Genomic DNA, 16,503 nt, shown 5'->3' with positions numbered 1-16,503 from the left:
CACTCAGTATGTCCTCCCATTCGGAGAATGAGTCCCAGAATAATCTGGTGGGAATTATGTCATCGCCAAACCCCATCCCTACTCAAAGATTTTCCATCCATTGAGGTAAATCAAGGAAAAACTGTGGTCTGATGAGCACAGAAGTGGAAAATCCTGTCCTGTATCTCTTGACTCCTGGAAACCTTATAGATGGTGAAAGAAAAGTGAAAGTTTAATGGACTAACGATTGCACATTAGATACATCCAAACAGGAAACTCTGTAGAACCATACAAATTACAACCCAGACACTGAAGAAGGCCATTCAGCCCATTGCATTTTCCAATCTTTAGGGAAGAAAATCTGCTGTCCTTACCTGGTCTGGCCTACTTGTGACTCCAGACCCACAGCAATGTGGTTGGCTCTTAAATACCCTCTTAACAAGGGCAATTAGGGATGGGCAATAAATACTGGCCCAGCCAGTGATGCCCACATCCTATGAACAAATAAAAAAAAAATTATACAGAGTACAATGATGTCATTAGAGGCACTGGCCTATTGGAGTTATTGAATCTGACAATGCGAGGGACTGTATTAATGCACAATTGAGATTATGATAAAATATTCTGGATTCATGCCGTTATCTACTTATGTTCCAGCATCAATCAAGTTTACAGCCTCACCCTCAGCAATCTCCCTCTGCTGGGCACTGTCATAACCACTCACAAACAAACACACACACAACCCAAGCCTGAAATCTAACAAATTTGTCATGATTTCCCTCTCGTAAGATTATGTTTTACTTTGTCATTAATGTTGCACAGATTGTGTTAAAAGTCTAAGCACCTCAGGTTTACATGAAGTTCAGCAATGACTTCCTCAATTCTGCCAGTGGGTTTTTTGCTCAAGTAAAATGTCACTTGTTTGAATGACAGATATTTTTTCTCAGGATGAATGAATTAAAAAGTGGATGATCATCTCCTCAAATCCATTTCTATATCTTGGTGATTAAAGTGATGTAACACCATCCTATATACCTTAGTACATACATGGAGGGATTCAATAGGATGGCAGCATTGAGCAAAATTAACAGGAACATCAAAAAGCCATAAGTTCAGTGAGGGATAGAGGGGTGAGCAGTGTTTAATGGACCTCTTGGAACAACTTTTAACATTGTAATAAAGTTTGAAGTGATTTTCAAAACTCCTGAAAACTTTTATAACCATGTAAATATATGGCATAGTGCATGGGAGGAAAAAGGTGAGAGGGAGGAATGGGATGAAAGGGAGTAGGTGAGGGGAAGCAATGAGGATGGAAGGGGACCCAGCAGTGTTCTCCTACGAAAGACTTTATCAGCACCGAAAGGTGCTGATTGAAGTGCTAAAAAACCTCTGCACTTTACATTTACCTTTAAGTTTACATTGTTTGGAGCCTAGACAGTTCAAGGCACATCTGCCAATGGTAGAGTGGGATGTGCAAGAGACCAGATTGGGGGAGCACAAAGATCTCAGAAGATTGTAAAACTAGAGTATGTCACAGAGATTGGGAGCGGTGAGATCATGGAGGGCATTCAATTTGTATTGGGAGAGAGTGATATCTGCATTATCCAAATAAAGCCAATTCTGTTAACCCAGGAACAGAATATTTTGGGATTCTATTGGTTTAAAACGATTGTTTTATTTTAAGACAGCTATTAGTCCATTTAATAAATACAAGATGCCAATGAACTCAGACACAACTGCACAAAGCCGACTGTTGCATGCTGTAGTGTGCGGCGAATGCACATGCGCAACCCTTCCTGATACCTTTTCGGTAGGCGGTAGGAGTTACAGTGTAAAAGAATAAGGAAGTCTTGCTACAATTGTTTAGGGTTTTGGTGAGATCACATATGGAGTACAGTATGCAGTTTTGGTGTCCATAGCTAAGGATGGATATACTTCCCTTGGAAGCAGTATAGCAAAGGTTCACAAGATTGGTGGGAATCTAGAACAAGGGGTCAATCATTTAGGACTGAGATGAGGAGACATTTCTTCATTCAAAGGGTTGTGAAACTTTGGAATTCTCTACCCCAGAGGTTTGTGGATGCTCCATCTTTGAAAACATTTAAGGCTGGGATAGGCAGAATTTTGGTCTCTCAGGAAATCGAGGGATATGGGGGTGTGGGTGGGAAAGTGGAGTTGAGGCAGATGATCAGCCATGATTGCATTGAGTGGTGGAGCAGGTTCGATGGGCTGAATGGTCCATTCCTACAATTTTTTTTTTTTACATCATGTTATGGAATTGGGAGCGCGGTGGGGGTGGGGGTTGCATTAAGGTGGGAAAATTAGCTATGATCTTGTTGAATGGTGGAGCAGGTTTCATGGGACAGATTGCCAAATTAAGCTCACATTTCTTAAATTGGTGATTGGGGGGAGGGGGCGGTGCAAAGGGAAACTAGACAAGTTTCCCATGGTAATTTTGTCTTAATTTGAGAACTTATTGTATGTTCCCCTTTTTAAAAATCAAGGGGAATAAGGAAGCAGGGCAAAGGGGGGAAACACTGATGGTGTGTCCAGTTGATTCACAATGGCTCCTTCAGTGATTCACTACAAAATGGGCACATCAACGATCGGAAACATTCAAACTCAGTTCAAAATCTAACGGACGCGGCTCATGCGCGGAGGGGGAGGGGCTGCGTGGCGAGACTGGGGCAACAGACTGGCGGAGCGGCTGAGGGAAAGGGCTTTGCGGTGGAGCGCGTTCTCGCGAGGTTTGAAGGGCTCAGTTGTTAATGAGGGGAGAAGAGGTTGGAGTGGTGACGTCACAAGAAGTTAGCGTAATCTTGCCCTCTTCCTCCAACCGCCCCCCGCCACCGCCCACCCCGTGAAGACGAGAGAGGCAGCTGAATGAGAGGGACGGCCATGTTCTCGCGAGGTTTGAGGCGCTCCGCTGTTTATGAGCGGGAGAAGGGGGTGGAGCTTTGTCATATCGGAAGAAGTGGGCGGGGTCTTAAGCTTTTCTCTCCTCCCCACCTTCGCGTCCAGGTGAGAGAGACGCAACCGAGTGAGAAGGAGATGGGTTGAAGATGTCGGTTTATGGAGTCGGGGAGGAGCAGGAAAACATTTGGAGAGTGGAGCGGGATGTGGGGATGGTGTAGAACTCGGCGGGTGTCGGAGCTCCTCCTGGTCTCCAAGTGACCGGCCGGTCCCGGGCTGCTGAAGGCAAGGGCCCCTTCACTGAGGTCCCGGAGTAATACAGGCAACCCGGCCGGTACATAGAGGGGGAACTCATAAAACCCTGACCTTAGAGAGAGAGAGGTGGGGGGCATCTCTCCATGCTAGGGTTTATTTTATTTGGGGTTTGGGGGGGGGGGGGGGTTGCCTGTGCTTTCAATGCCTTGCTTGGATCATTAGAATCTGTGAGAAGCGTCCTTTTTTTGTAAAATTAGGAAACAAAAAGCCCACCTTGCTTGTATCCACAATCAACCAGTGCAAGGTGCCAACTTTTTGCATTGGTGCAGGTTTGTTGACTTAAATGTCCTTACACCACTTAATTGTGTGGAGTGAGCGAGGTGACTTATTTTTGTTGAATTGATGGTTTAGTATTATTTTTATTACTATTTTTACAGTGCCTTTGATTGGCTGTTAGAAGTGTTGGAAGGATGGAAGGAGAAATTTATTTCGTTTTCAAGAATCCAGTTTGTTGAGAAGCAGAAGTACTGATCATTTTTTTGGATATCTTTCACATTCTTTGCAAATGATGCAATACATCTAGTGAGTGCCCTTAATACCACACCAATATTAATTTATGTTTTGCTAACAACACATCAAATTTCAACAGCTTGGATCTTTATTAACATACAGTTGTAAAGTCTAGACATGCAGGACCACAGTATGCATAATATTACATTCACTTTTTGGTACCAGTTTAAATTATGTTAGCAAATAATTTCCATGATAAAATTAGCTTTCTATAGACTTGTATTTATGTTAAACGGCATACCAGCAGAGATTTGGAAGCATAATAGTACGGAGCTTGTTAAACTTACAGCCATCTTCAAGCGTACCTGGGATCAGAAAAAAATTCCACAGGATCTCGAGGAAGCTGATATAGTCAGCATCTGGAAGCAGAAAGGATTCAAAAAGCATGAGATAACTACTGAGGACTTGGTCTTCTCTCATTCGCAGGACAGATCCAATTAAACCATCTGCTAGACAACCTCATACATGATGTCCTCCAGGAATCACAGTGTATTTTAGGACAGCTGATATGTTTGCAGCAGGACAACTACAAGAAAAGTGCAGAAGACACCACCAGGATTTATAAATGTTCTAATTAAAGCTTTTGACATTATGAGCCAACCTGGCCCATGGCACTTGCTCGGACATCCTAGCTTGCAGAGCAAGTTTGTCAAAACTCTGTACTTAATGTATGATTGGATGTGATTGTGCCTGTGGTGAGATGTCATGCCTTTGCAATAATCAGTGGTGTAAAGCAAGGATGTGCAATGGTTTCCTGACTCTTCGCTGCAATGCTCAAGGAAGACACCAGAGACCTACCATGCCTTCAGGGAAGCTTTTCAATCTCTCCAGATTGCATGCCTCCACCAAAGTCAGAGGCAGTAATCAGAGAGCTTCTGTATGCATGTGACTGTACCTTAGCTGCCCACAGCAAGGAAGATATCCAGACCATATAAACAAATTCTTGAGTGCTGCCAAAAACTTTGGTCTCAACCCCTGTCATGGAAATGCTGAGCTGATATTTTAGCCAGTACCAGGCACACACCATGAAGCACCAGACATAACTTTTGATGGCACAGTCTCAAGGTAGAAAAATTCTCATATCTTGTCAGTGCGCTCGCTAAGCTTGCCTATTGATGGAGTCATATACCCAGAAACAAGTTTGGCCTATGACCGACTCCATGATGGTGTCTGAAAGCAGTATAGGAATAAGCTGAAGACGAAAGTCAAACTCTACCAGACGGTTGACCTTCCCACCCTGCTGTATGGCGCAGTATCCTGGGTTTGCCATAGGTGCCACATCAATGCTCTGGAATGCTTCCACAAAGGCACCTGAAAGCCATCATGAGAATTTAATGGCAGGACGGAATCACATGTGGGGCTTGACAGCATGTTGACCACCCTTCAGAAAGTTCAGCTTAGATGGGCAGGCCTTGTTTCCTGCATGAAAGACGACAGAATCTCCAAGTACAACTCCTATGGGGAACTGTCTGTGCCAATGACATCAAGGTGGTTAGTGCAAATGATACAAGTGCACCCTTTTAAAAAAAAAAATGCTTTACAAACTTCTGCAATACAGACCACCTCTTGGGGCGGGAATGTGTAAATTTTAGCTGACTGGCCAATGTGGAGGCAAGCACTGAAACTTGGTTCAGCGTGCTTTGAGAACCATCTATGCCAAACATGCAGCATTCAACCTGACCAGAGGTGATGCAGCTGCAGAAGGTCTCCTAAGCACCAACAGTGACAGCGTGGACTCAGTTCTGCGAACATCCATGCCAATCTTTCGTTGGGCTCTTCAGTCATGAGAGGACCCACAGAAACCATCATTTATAGCTTTGACTTACTTAAATAACAAGGAGTCCACCGTCATTTATTTTATAGTAATGTGTACCATTTTTGGTTCAGTGGAAAAATCCATCAGTGCTTGGGTGTTAGTGGCACTAAATTATACAGGCTAGGAAAGTAGCAGGTTTAATCTGTGGTCTATACTGAGTGACCTACATTGGGAACCTAGGGCAAAATCAGTCTGCTGGAGTTCCTGCCCAGATTGGTAATACAAGGAAAACTTACATTTCTGTTGCATGTTTACTGGAGTGAAACATCCCAAAGTGCTTCACAGAATGTAATGGGCAAAAAATGACTGAGCCAAAGGTTGCATGGAGACACTTGGATAAAGAGGTCGGAGATTTAGGGAGGTAATTCCAGTGCTTAGAACCTAAATAGTTGAACGGATGGGCACCAGTGGTGGGTTGAAAATGGTGAGGGTTTAAACAAGAAGCCAGTAATGGAGGAATGGGGAGTTCTAGAAGGGCTAGAGGAGTTGGAGAGGTGGAAAGGGACGAGGCCACAGAGGGATTTAATTAAGCGCAAAGTTGAGAAATTTAAAATTGATGTTTTGCCAGACTGAGAGCCAATGTTGATAGATATCCAGAAGTTAAGGTATGGACATTAAAGTTTTGGATGAACTCAAACTGTTAACTGTTTTTCTCTCCACAGATGTTCCCAGACCTGCTGAGTTTTTCCAGAACTTTACTTTTCTGTTTTTATTTTAGATCCCCAGCATCTGCATTATTTTACTTTTTATTCTATAAAAAATGATTCTTGCTTTGTGCTACTGTGTGTAGTACATCAACAAATGAATGTATCCAAGGTGTTATGGAATGCTGTAAACAAAGCAAAACAAACACCTCAAAGAAGTACCCTTTGGGTTAGTATGTAATAATGTTACTTGCCGAAAGAGTTACCTCCCCTTTAAGTTCACTCTGGTATCTGTTGCTGCTTAAAATCCATGTAGGATTGTTTTTCTTTCCTATTTTCTTTATCCATTTTATTGCTATGGCTGTTTGATTTCACATGACACTCAAATTGAAGGAAGGGTGGATCAAAATATTAACAGCATTGTATATTTTTTTACAGAGAACTGCAGAAGTATCTTCCTTGCATCCGTCATATTGGATTGTGCTTGAACTACAGCTGGAGAAAGCAGAGGGCCATCCTTCACGTTTGCTTCCCGTTTTCAGGATTGCTGTGCTCATATGAGTTACCGAGTGTATCGGGAGCTTCCATGCCTTTATTGGTAAGTCAACCCACAGTTGTTACAAAAATACCTTTTTAATGCAAACACCAGTCCCGCTTACCTGAACAGGTAACAGTGCTTGTACAAGTTGCTCACCACATTAACTGGGTGTGGAGTACAAAATTTCCTCAACACTGGAGAAATAGATAACACACCAGGAAATAAATTAGGTGAATTAGGTTTCATGATAGTGATAATTTGGTAGTTGTGCTGCAGCTTATCTGATTTTTTTTTTTGTCTTTATCCATGGCTGAAGGACCTGTTCCCAGATCTCAGCCAATGGTGTTGTGTAGCTTGTCAATGGGAGACATGTGGGGAGGTAACTCCTGTTTCCTCCCCTCTTCTTTGATCAGTTCCTCTCCACGATTGCCTGACAGAGAGAGAGAGAAAACAATATGCAGAACCACCCTGTTGGTCCATGTGTCAGAATTTGCAACACCGGCCCCTCATAAATTGCAGGGGCACTGGCCATAATCTTTCAGTCTTCCCTAGACTCTGGGGTGGTGCCAGAGGACTGCAGAATTGCAAACATTATGTCCTTGTTCAAAAAAGGTTGTAAGGATAAGCCCAGCAATTACAGACCAGTCAGTTTAACTTCAGTGGTGGACAAGATTCCAGAAACAATTATTCGGGATAGAATTAGTAGTCACATGTTAAAATATGGGCTGATAATGAAGAGCCAGTGTGGATTTCTAAAGGGGAAATCGTGTTTAACTAACTGGCTGGAGTTTTTTGTAGAGGTAATAGAAAAGGACAATAGGGCAATGCTGTTGATGTGGCGTACATGGAATTTCAAAAGGCATTTGATAGAGTGCCATACAACAGACTTGTGAGAAAAGTTATTGCTTATGGAATGAAAGGGTCAGTAGCAATGTGGAAAAAAAATTGGCTGAAGAATAGGAAGCACAAAGTAATGACCAATGGATATTTTTCAGGCTGGAGGAAGGTTTGTAGTGGAGTTCCCCAGGGGTTGGTATTGGGACCCTTGCTTTTCCTGATGTATATTAATGATCTAGATCTTGGTGTGCAGGGAACAATTTCAAAGTTTGTGGATGATACGAAGCTTGGGAGTGTTGTGAACTGCAAGGAGAATGGTGTGGAACTTCAAGAGCACGTAGGCAAGTTGGTGGAGTGGGCAGATAGGTGACAGATGAAGTTCAATGCAGAGAAGTGTGAGGTGATGCAGTTGATAGGAAGAACATGGAAGAACATTTCAAAATTTCACCCCTTATTTTAAGGGGGTGCAGGAGCAGAAAGACTTGGGTGTATATGTGCATAGATCATTGAAGGTGGTAGGGCAGATGGAAAGAGCAGTTAATAAAGTATATAGTATCCTGGGCAGTATTACTAGGGGCATAGCATACAAGAGCATGGAGGCTGTGCTGAATTTGGACCTCAGCTGGACTATTGTGTACAGTTCTGGGTGCCACGTTATAGGAAGAATGTGAACATATTGGAGGGAGTGCAGAAGAGGTTTACAAGAATGGTTCCGGGGCTGAGAAACTTCAGCTATGAGGATAGATTGGAGAGGGTGGGACTGTTCTCCTTTGAGAGAAAAAGGCTAAGAGGAGATTTGATAGAGGTGCTCAAAATCATGAGAGGGCTGGACAGAGTAGATAAGGAGAAGCTGTTCCCACACGTAAAAGGATCAAGAACGAGAGGACACAGATTTAAAGTGATGTGCAAAGAAGCAAATGTGGTGTGAGAAAAAAACTTATTACACAGCGAGTGGTTTGGGTCTGGAATGCACTGCCTGGAAGTGTGGTGGAGGCAGGTTCAATCTAGGCATTCAAGAGGGAATTAGATGATTATTTGAATAGAAACAATGTGCAAGGGTACGGGGGAAAGGCAGGGCAATGGCACTAGGTCATAATGCTCACTTGGAGAGCCAGTGCAGACACGATGGGCTGAATGGCCTTCTGTGATGTCAAAATTCTGTGACTCATAGATGCTGTGCACCATCGCTCAACACCACTGTCTTGTAATTGCAATAAACAATCAGCAGTTTCACTCCCATTTCAAGGAGGGAGAGTAAATGCTGCTTGCATTAGCATGAGAATAGCTTCCTCAGACTGTAGAAGTTGTGGGAAAGAGACTGAAGTGGACTAGGCTGGCAACAGCGCCAAGATTTGGCACTCAAAAGGGACCTGGAATAAAAGAGAAAAGACAAAGGAATCTTCCACTTCATAATTTGAAAGCCCTCTGGGGAGAGGGGGAAGGGGGAAAGCCCCAGCCTGTTCACATTTTCCTGACACTTATAACGTCTCGTTTCTGATATCAGTTGTGTAAATTCTTTTTGCACAACTCTCCAGGGTCTCTGGAGAGATATAAAAGACAGTTAAAGCCAGCATGAAATATCATACATAAACACTTATTGGGCAGAAGTTGGGAAAGGAATACCTGCCTGGGGAATGGAGAAAAGGTAGCTCATCAGAGAGAAAGACATGCAAATGTGGCAAAATAATAAAATGGATCAAGAGATGGGGGAAGTTCATAAGAATATTTCAGGTAAAAGAAGAAAAGAAAGTGATGGGAGTGTTCAGATTGGAAGAAGTAGGATTGAGGAAGCTTATGTGGAGCTGAAACACTGCTACAGGCTAGTTGGGCCAAATTGTCTCTGCATGTCTCTCTCTGATCCTGATTGGAGAGTTGCCCTCAAATATCTGTAGGTTTGACTCTCATGCTTGATCGTCTGGAACATCAGAAATTCACCTTCAAATTTTATTCACCTCCTGCCCCTCATCTATGTTTTAATTACTCTTTGATATTATGTTAAAGGTATATAAATGCAAATTGTTTAACTTTGCATTTTTTTCTCTTAAGGCCTGTTCCTGCCTTTCTGGGACAGAAGTAGAATCAATTGATGCTGGAAGCCAGGTAGATGGCATAGACCGTCTGCATCTGGTAGGTTGGCGTTTTGATATGCTGTTAGTGCTGCAGGAGAAGTAGGCATACAAGTGGTAGTGGTGGGAGGGATTTGTCTTTTCATTTGATGAAAGCATTTCCTAGCCTGCTGTTTTAGCAAAATAATTTTGTAGTGAATCTTTGAGTGCATGTTGGATAAGAAAGCAGTTTCAGTGCTTATGACTCTCCAACGATCCGGAAGGGATTCCAGTTTAAGCTGTCTATTCTTGTGTGTATGTATAACATGTATTATGAGAAAGAGACACAGGCAAGAGGAATGCTGTGCATTGAGAAGAATCACATTCTTTGTAATGCGAAACGTTATGGGGCAGGTTATCTTCCTTTTGAACATGGATGTAAAATATTGCTTAGACAGAGCACAGATGGTTTGGGAGGACTACCATTCAAATAAATGAACAGAACTGTCAGAAGCCCGTGAAAATTTTCAGCTGATTGGAAAGAACCAGCATGATTTTTTTGACAAACCTGATTTTTTTTTTTGAAGAGGTGATTAAGTTAGTGAACAGGGGAATGTCTATGGATGTTATTTAAATGGTCTTCCAGATGGCATTTAATGACGTCCTCCTTAAGAGGTGTTAGGTAAGGTTGAAGTTTGTGGAATAGAAGATGTGATTGACCTGGTGAGAAAATTGGCTGAGTGACAGGAGACTGAGAGTAGGGATAATGGGAATGTCCGAATCAGTGCTGAAGGGATGTACTGGGTGGCATGCCCTAGGGTTGTTTACATTACACCTGGAGTACTGACAGTGGGACTGCTACCTCATCTTAGGGAAGATATATTGGCCTTGAAGGGAATTTAGAGTAAATTTACCAGAAAGATACTTAGACTTTAAGGATTGAGTTATGAGGAGCAATTTATCAAACTATTTTTGTATTCCCCGGAATTTAGAAGGCTATAGGGTTACTTGTTCAAAGTTTTAAAGGTATTAGTGGGAACAGATAGGGTGGATTGGGAGAAACAACTAAGACTAGGGAATATCATCTCAAAGTTAGAGCCAAACCCTTTCAGGAATGACATTAGGAAACACTTCTTCACACTAAGGGTGGTAAAAGTTTGGAACTCCCTTTCACAAAAGGCAACTGAAGCTAGATCAATTAATTTTTAAAACTGTAATTGATAGTTTTTTATCAGCCAAAATTATTAAGGGATATGCATTGAGTGATGTTGCATATCAGCTAAGATCTTACTGAACGGCAGAGCAGGCTTGAGGAGATCAATGGCCTTCTCCTATATCTGTGTTCCTATGATGTCTGTGGCAATTATTGGAATTAATGTTTTAGGTTTTTTGTCAGGACTAAGTGACTAAGGATTGAATTTTCCTGGTTGGGTCACTGATGGCAACCTCAATTCTGGATCAAGAACCTAGAAGTAGCTGTGGTGGGATGCCAATCGCAATCTTCCCCTGGCAGCCAATTGAGAAGCCACCTACAAGAACCCTGTCCGATGAAGGACAGCGAACAGACCAGGGCCAAGGAGGGCCAACCATGATGCCTGGCCAGCAATCCCACTGCAAGAAGTGAGTGCTACTGATGCAGGCAGGAGAATGCTGGGGTGCCTGAAAATGGAGGCACTCTGTCCAGCATTGGCCAAATTAAAAATCGGCCACAGCTGTCAGGCCATCAGCATGGAGGGGGAATCCATCCATGCGACAGCTTGCGGCTAAGATTGTGGCCATTGAATCCCAGCAGATGATTGAGTGGCGGTTTTGATGTCCTCCGGCCTGCCGTCAAGAGGCTGCCTCCTGTTGTCTTCCGGACTCAGTGGGGGTGTGGTCTGCTGTCGGGTAATTCCAGCGGTGCCATCAATGTTCCCTAACTGCCTCGGTGAGGATGCTTGGAGGCAGGAACACATTGTATTGCCAACCGAAGAGGTATTTTCCAACTTTGCCTCCAGCCCTGCCTCCTAACCCCCTCTTTGGTGGACTAGGAAATTTCAGCCATAAGTGTCTTGAATACAGTGTAATTTACAAATTTGGTTAATTCAAGGATCACTATGCAATTTAAACGCTTTTTTTTCTTGTTCCCCCTCATCTGCCTAGCACCAAAGCTTACCTGGAAGTGTTTAACGTTGTCGATACAATACATATAAGAATAATATTTGACTCTCTGCACTGTTCTTCTCCTTCCTGTCTTGAGCACAAACTGACCCAGTAATATGTGTTTTCCTCCAAACACAGAGCAATGAGGTTTCAGTGTATTCAAAGAGCCCTCTGCGAGATGCTAACATGATGTATGCTGCCGGTGCTAGTCACTATGAGCTTCTATCTGAACTAGGTAAAAACACTTAGTAAATTTGTTCCTGACATCACCTAGTGGTCGAAACTTGTAACACCCAATGATTCATCATAGAAACAGGCCATTTGGCCCAGTTAATCTGTACTAGTTTTTTTCTTCAAGCTACCTTGTCTAATCTCACTCTCGTGTTGGCTCCCCAAACCCTTCAATATTTCTCTTTTTTAAAGCAGTTCCCTTTTGGCATAGTTTATGGGCTCAAAGTGATCTCTGGGCAAGAATTCCATATATTCAGTCTATAGGAAGTAGGGTGAGGCGGGGTAACACTGGTACCCCAGAAACACCAAGGAGATAATGATCAGATCAGCTGTTTTTAGTGATGTGGTTGAAGGATAACTATTGACCAGGATACAGGTGTGAACTCCCCAGCTTTCCTTTGCATGAGGCCTTGATTTAATGTCCCAAAAGGGACATTAAAGGCGATGCCGCTGACAGTGCAGCACTCTGTTGGTACTCCACTAGACTGTTAACCTGCTAGTCTCTGGAACTAAGCCAAAGATCCCTTGTCATGTGGCATTTTGCTAAAGTGACATAAGTATGTGAATCCAAACCTCTCAACGGTAGCTGCTCCTACAATGAGTATTAACACAGGGTGTTCCAGTCGCTTACGTTGTAATAGTTGATCTTACTTCCTTTGTACTGGACAAATGGAAATATGGCAGTGTCCGTTAGTTCAACCCTTGTAACCACAAAATTTTTACATTTCCTGCCCGTGCAGAATGTTTTGCCTCTGGTTTAACTGTGACAATGGAAACTAAGAGTTTGATTATCGTATCTTGATATTTTTATTTTGTCTGTTAGGAAAAAGTTTTAGTAATCTAACCACGGTGCATCTGGCTAAACACATCCCATCAGGTAAAATGGTGGTTGTGAGACGCACTAATATGGACACCTGTTCTGAAGAAAATCTGGCCTCTCTACAGGTCAGTATAGTAGAAATGCTAAGATAAATAGTACTTTTTAAATGTACAAAATACTGGTTAAATGAGCTCCTATCTTTTAAAACTTACTAAATGGTTGCATAGATTAGAATCATAGAAAGTTTACAGCACAGAAAGAAGCCATTTGGCCCATTGTGTTTGCACCAGCTGAAAACCAAACTGAATCCCATTTTGCAGCATGTGGTCCTAGCTCTGCAGGTTACGGCACCTGAGGTGCATATCCGGACAACTTTTAAATGAATTGAGGGCTTCCGCCTCCACTACCCTTTCTGGCATTGAGTTCCAGACCCCACAACTCTCTGGGTGAAAAATCTTTTTTTCTCATCATCCCCCTAACCTTTCTACCAATTACTTTAAATCTATGTCCCCCAGTCACTGACCTCTCTGCTAAAGAAAATAGGCCTTTCCTGTCCACTCTATCAAGGCCCCTTACAATTTTGTATATCTCAATCCAATCTCCCCTCAACCTCCTCTCTTCCAAGGAGAACGACCCCAGCCTATCTGTAATCTTCCCTCATAGCTGCAATTTTCCAGTCCTGGCAGCATCCTTGTAAATATCCTCTGTACCTCTCTAATGTAATTACTTCCTCTCTGTAATGAGGTGACCAGAATTGCACACACTACTCAAGTTGTGGCCTAACTAATGTTTTATGTAGTTCCAGCATAACCTCCCTGCTCTTATATTCTATGCCTCGACTAATAAATGAAAGGATTCCATATGCTGTTTCAACTGCCTTATCAACCTGTCCTGCTACCTTCAGGGATCTGTGGACATTCACTCAAGGTCCCTCACTCCCTCTACACCTCTCAGTATCCTGCCATTTAGTGTGTAATCCTTTGCCTTGTTTGACTGCCCCAAATGCATCACCTCACACTTCTCTGGGTTGAATTCCATTTGGCACTTTTCTGCCCACCTGACCAGTCCATTGATATCTTCCTGCAGTCTACAGCTATCCTCCTTGCTATGAACCACATGGCCAATTTTTGTGTTGTGCATCTCTGAACTGTGCCGCGTCCCCCCCAACCCCCCCGGTCACTCTTCCTTTAAGCCAGTGACCCTCTGATACATAGTCATCACGGCGCAGAGAGAGGCCTATCAGCCCATCAAGTCCATGGTGGCACTCTGTAGAGCAATCCAAACAATGCCATCTTCCCCCACCTCACCCTGCTTCATTCCCATAGCCCTGCAAGTTTGTTTCCCTCAAATGCCCATCCAATTTCTTTTGAAATCATTCATCATCTCTGCTATCACCACCTTCATGGATACAGTTCCAGGTTGTCATCACCCATTGTGTAAAAATGTTCTGCCCCTGCATGCCCACTGTATCTCTTGCCCAGAACCTTAAATCAGTCTCCCCTAATCCTTGCACCATCAGCTAATAGGAGCAGCATTTCTTTGAGCACTCTATCTAAATTTGCCATAATCTTATACACCTCTATCAAATCTCCCCTCAATCTCCATTGTTCCAAGGAGGACAACCCCAACCCTCCAACCATAATAGCCCAAAATAAATGGAAATTATTGTTGCTGTTTAAGGTCATTTGAGTACAAAACTTTAAATGGCAAGATAGTTACCAGTGATGAACACCATTTGTTTCCCCCCGACCCCTCACCTTAGTTCACCCATCTAGATCCTTGAATCTCCCATTTCAACATTCAATTGTTCACTAAATAATTGCAGAATTTTATCTCCACTGATACCTTGCTGAGTCTCACATATGAATATTGGTGATTTATTTGACCTTGGAGCACATGCTGTGCCCTTATTTGGTGCTTACATTTGATGCCCACACACAAACACATGCGGTTTCCAGTAGGCAGTTACTGGATAGTGATCAGGATGTGAAAACTGTTTGACCATCCTGCCCTACTATTTCCATTGTAAAGAAGTCTTGAAGCCAGTTGTGGCACACTAATTGCTGTTTGGGCTAAAACCAAGTAAATGATGTTGTCAAACAAATTTCTCAATAAATTAATGAGTTAGAGACTTTGTGGAGCCATGAACTGTATGTAGTCATTGTAGTCAGAGATCCGTAAGTTTTATAATAGAGCAGCCAAAGAAAAGCTATTACTGCTGACGTGTTGAAGGAAGAATGTAGCCTGCTTCTATGTGTAGGAAAATGTGCATTATACATGTTTCTTCGACCATGGCCACAGTGCCACACTTCAGAAAATTTACACTTTCCTTTCAGAATGAGCTTCTTGTCTGGCAATTTCTCCGGCACCCAAACATCCTGCCACACAGAGCTATTTTTGCACAGGGCAGCGAGCTATGGGTCATTATGGCATTCACAGCTTACGGTAAGGTAACATCTGGACAGAGAGCTTCCTCTCTTATGATCTGCCATGTGTTCTACAATTTGCACTTAAAAGCCACATTCAATCAATAAACATTAATTTCTGAGCTTGCCTTTCTGGCCTTGTGTAGGTTCTGCCAGCAGCCTGTTAAAGTTGTATTTTACTCAAGGCATGAGTGAAAGTCTCATTGCGCATATTTTTTATGGAGTCTTGAAGGCACTGGATTATATTCATCAAATGGGATGCATTCACAGGTAAATCTAGATTTTAAGACAACCTGTCATCATTTTTGTATGAACTTTCTGCCCAGTCACACCATATTTTTAAAAAGCTTTAAACTTCTCATCACTCATGGCTATCACATTGTAATGCTTTTCACAGGCATGTTTTCTGGAGAAGGTCCAACCTCATGATGGTCTTTAACTTATTTTAATTTTTGAGCATGTGCTCATGAGCATTAGTGAGGCTGAATTAACTGTGTCATGATACTGTGTTGACACTTGGAGGCAGGTATATAAATAGCCCTGACAGGTGAATCCAATGCTCTAGTGGTTCTCTAGACCCACTTTTTATAAAAGTACGATACAAGTTGCAAAGAGAAGCCTGTGGAGAGCGATCCAAGTAGGCAAATGGTGCTAGTTATCTCCTAAAAGGTGTGGCAAGGGTCTTTTATAATGCTTATATAACAACGCTTGCATTTATATAGCAACTTTTACATAATAAAACATCTTAAGGTAGTTTGCAGGCATGTTATTGAATAGAACTTGACACCAAGGCACATAAGATAATAATAGGACAGGTGACCAAAAGGTTGGCCAAAGAGAGAGGTTTTCAGGAGCGCAGAGGATGGAAAGGCAGAGAAATTGAGTTGCAAAGCTTAGAGCCTAAGTGCTTAAAGGCACATCTGCCAATGGTGGAATGGTGAAAAATCAGGGATGTGCAAAAGACCAGATTGGAGGAATGCAAAGACCTCCAGGGATTGTAAAATTGGAGGAGATGGCAGAGATAGGGAATGGTGAGCTCGTGGAGGGCATTCAGTTTGGATGGGGATAGTGATATCTGCTTTTATCCTATTAAAGTCAATTCTGATAACCCAGGGACAGAACGAGTTTTTTTTTCCCCAGCTGTATAAGCATTGCTCCTCTCCCATAATGCAAATAATGCAGTGTCTGTGAGCATGCATTCACATATTTTTGTAATGTTGCACCTGTAAACTCTACTGTCTTTCTACTTTTGAGCGGTCGTCAGCTGTAAAAGGTTAAACTGCATCT

The 16,503-nt window shown here is 42.7% G+C and overlaps 1 protein-coding gene across 9 annotated transcripts in view; it reads left to right on the top strand.

Moving 5' to 3' along the window:
• Positions 1-2,951: 2,951 nt before the first annotated feature.
• The window catches only part of stradb (STE20 related adaptor beta), a 32,316-nt gene continuing 18,764 nt past the window's right edge, over positions 2,952-16,503 (top strand). The window contains exons 1-8 of one of the 9 annotated variants that reach the window (XM_041201141.1): positions 2,969-3,000; positions 3,585-3,729; positions 6,616-6,775; positions 9,599-9,679; positions 11,878-11,974; positions 12,794-12,915; positions 15,127-15,235; positions 15,363-15,486. In XM_041201141.1, coding sequence (XP_041057075.1) covers positions 6,764-6,775; positions 9,599-9,679; positions 11,878-11,974; positions 12,794-12,915; positions 15,127-15,235; positions 15,363-15,486 — 545 coding nt within the window. In that variant the 5' untranslated portion in view covers positions 2,969-3,000; positions 3,585-3,729; positions 6,616-6,763. The other 8 variants (XM_041201140.1, XM_041201142.1, XM_041201144.1 and 5 more) reach the window with 8 other exon arrangements.

The sequence above is a fragment of the Carcharodon carcharias genome, chromosome 12, assembly GCF_017639515.1.
Source record: "Carcharodon carcharias isolate sCarCar2 chromosome 12, sCarCar2.pri, whole genome shotgun sequence".
In the NCBI taxonomy this organism is placed as follows: Eukaryota; Metazoa; Chordata; class Chondrichthyes; order Lamniformes; family Lamnidae; genus Carcharodon; species Carcharodon carcharias.
The sequence above is the reverse complement of the archived record's forward strand: the minus strand, read 5'-3'. Positions and strand labels throughout refer to the sequence as shown.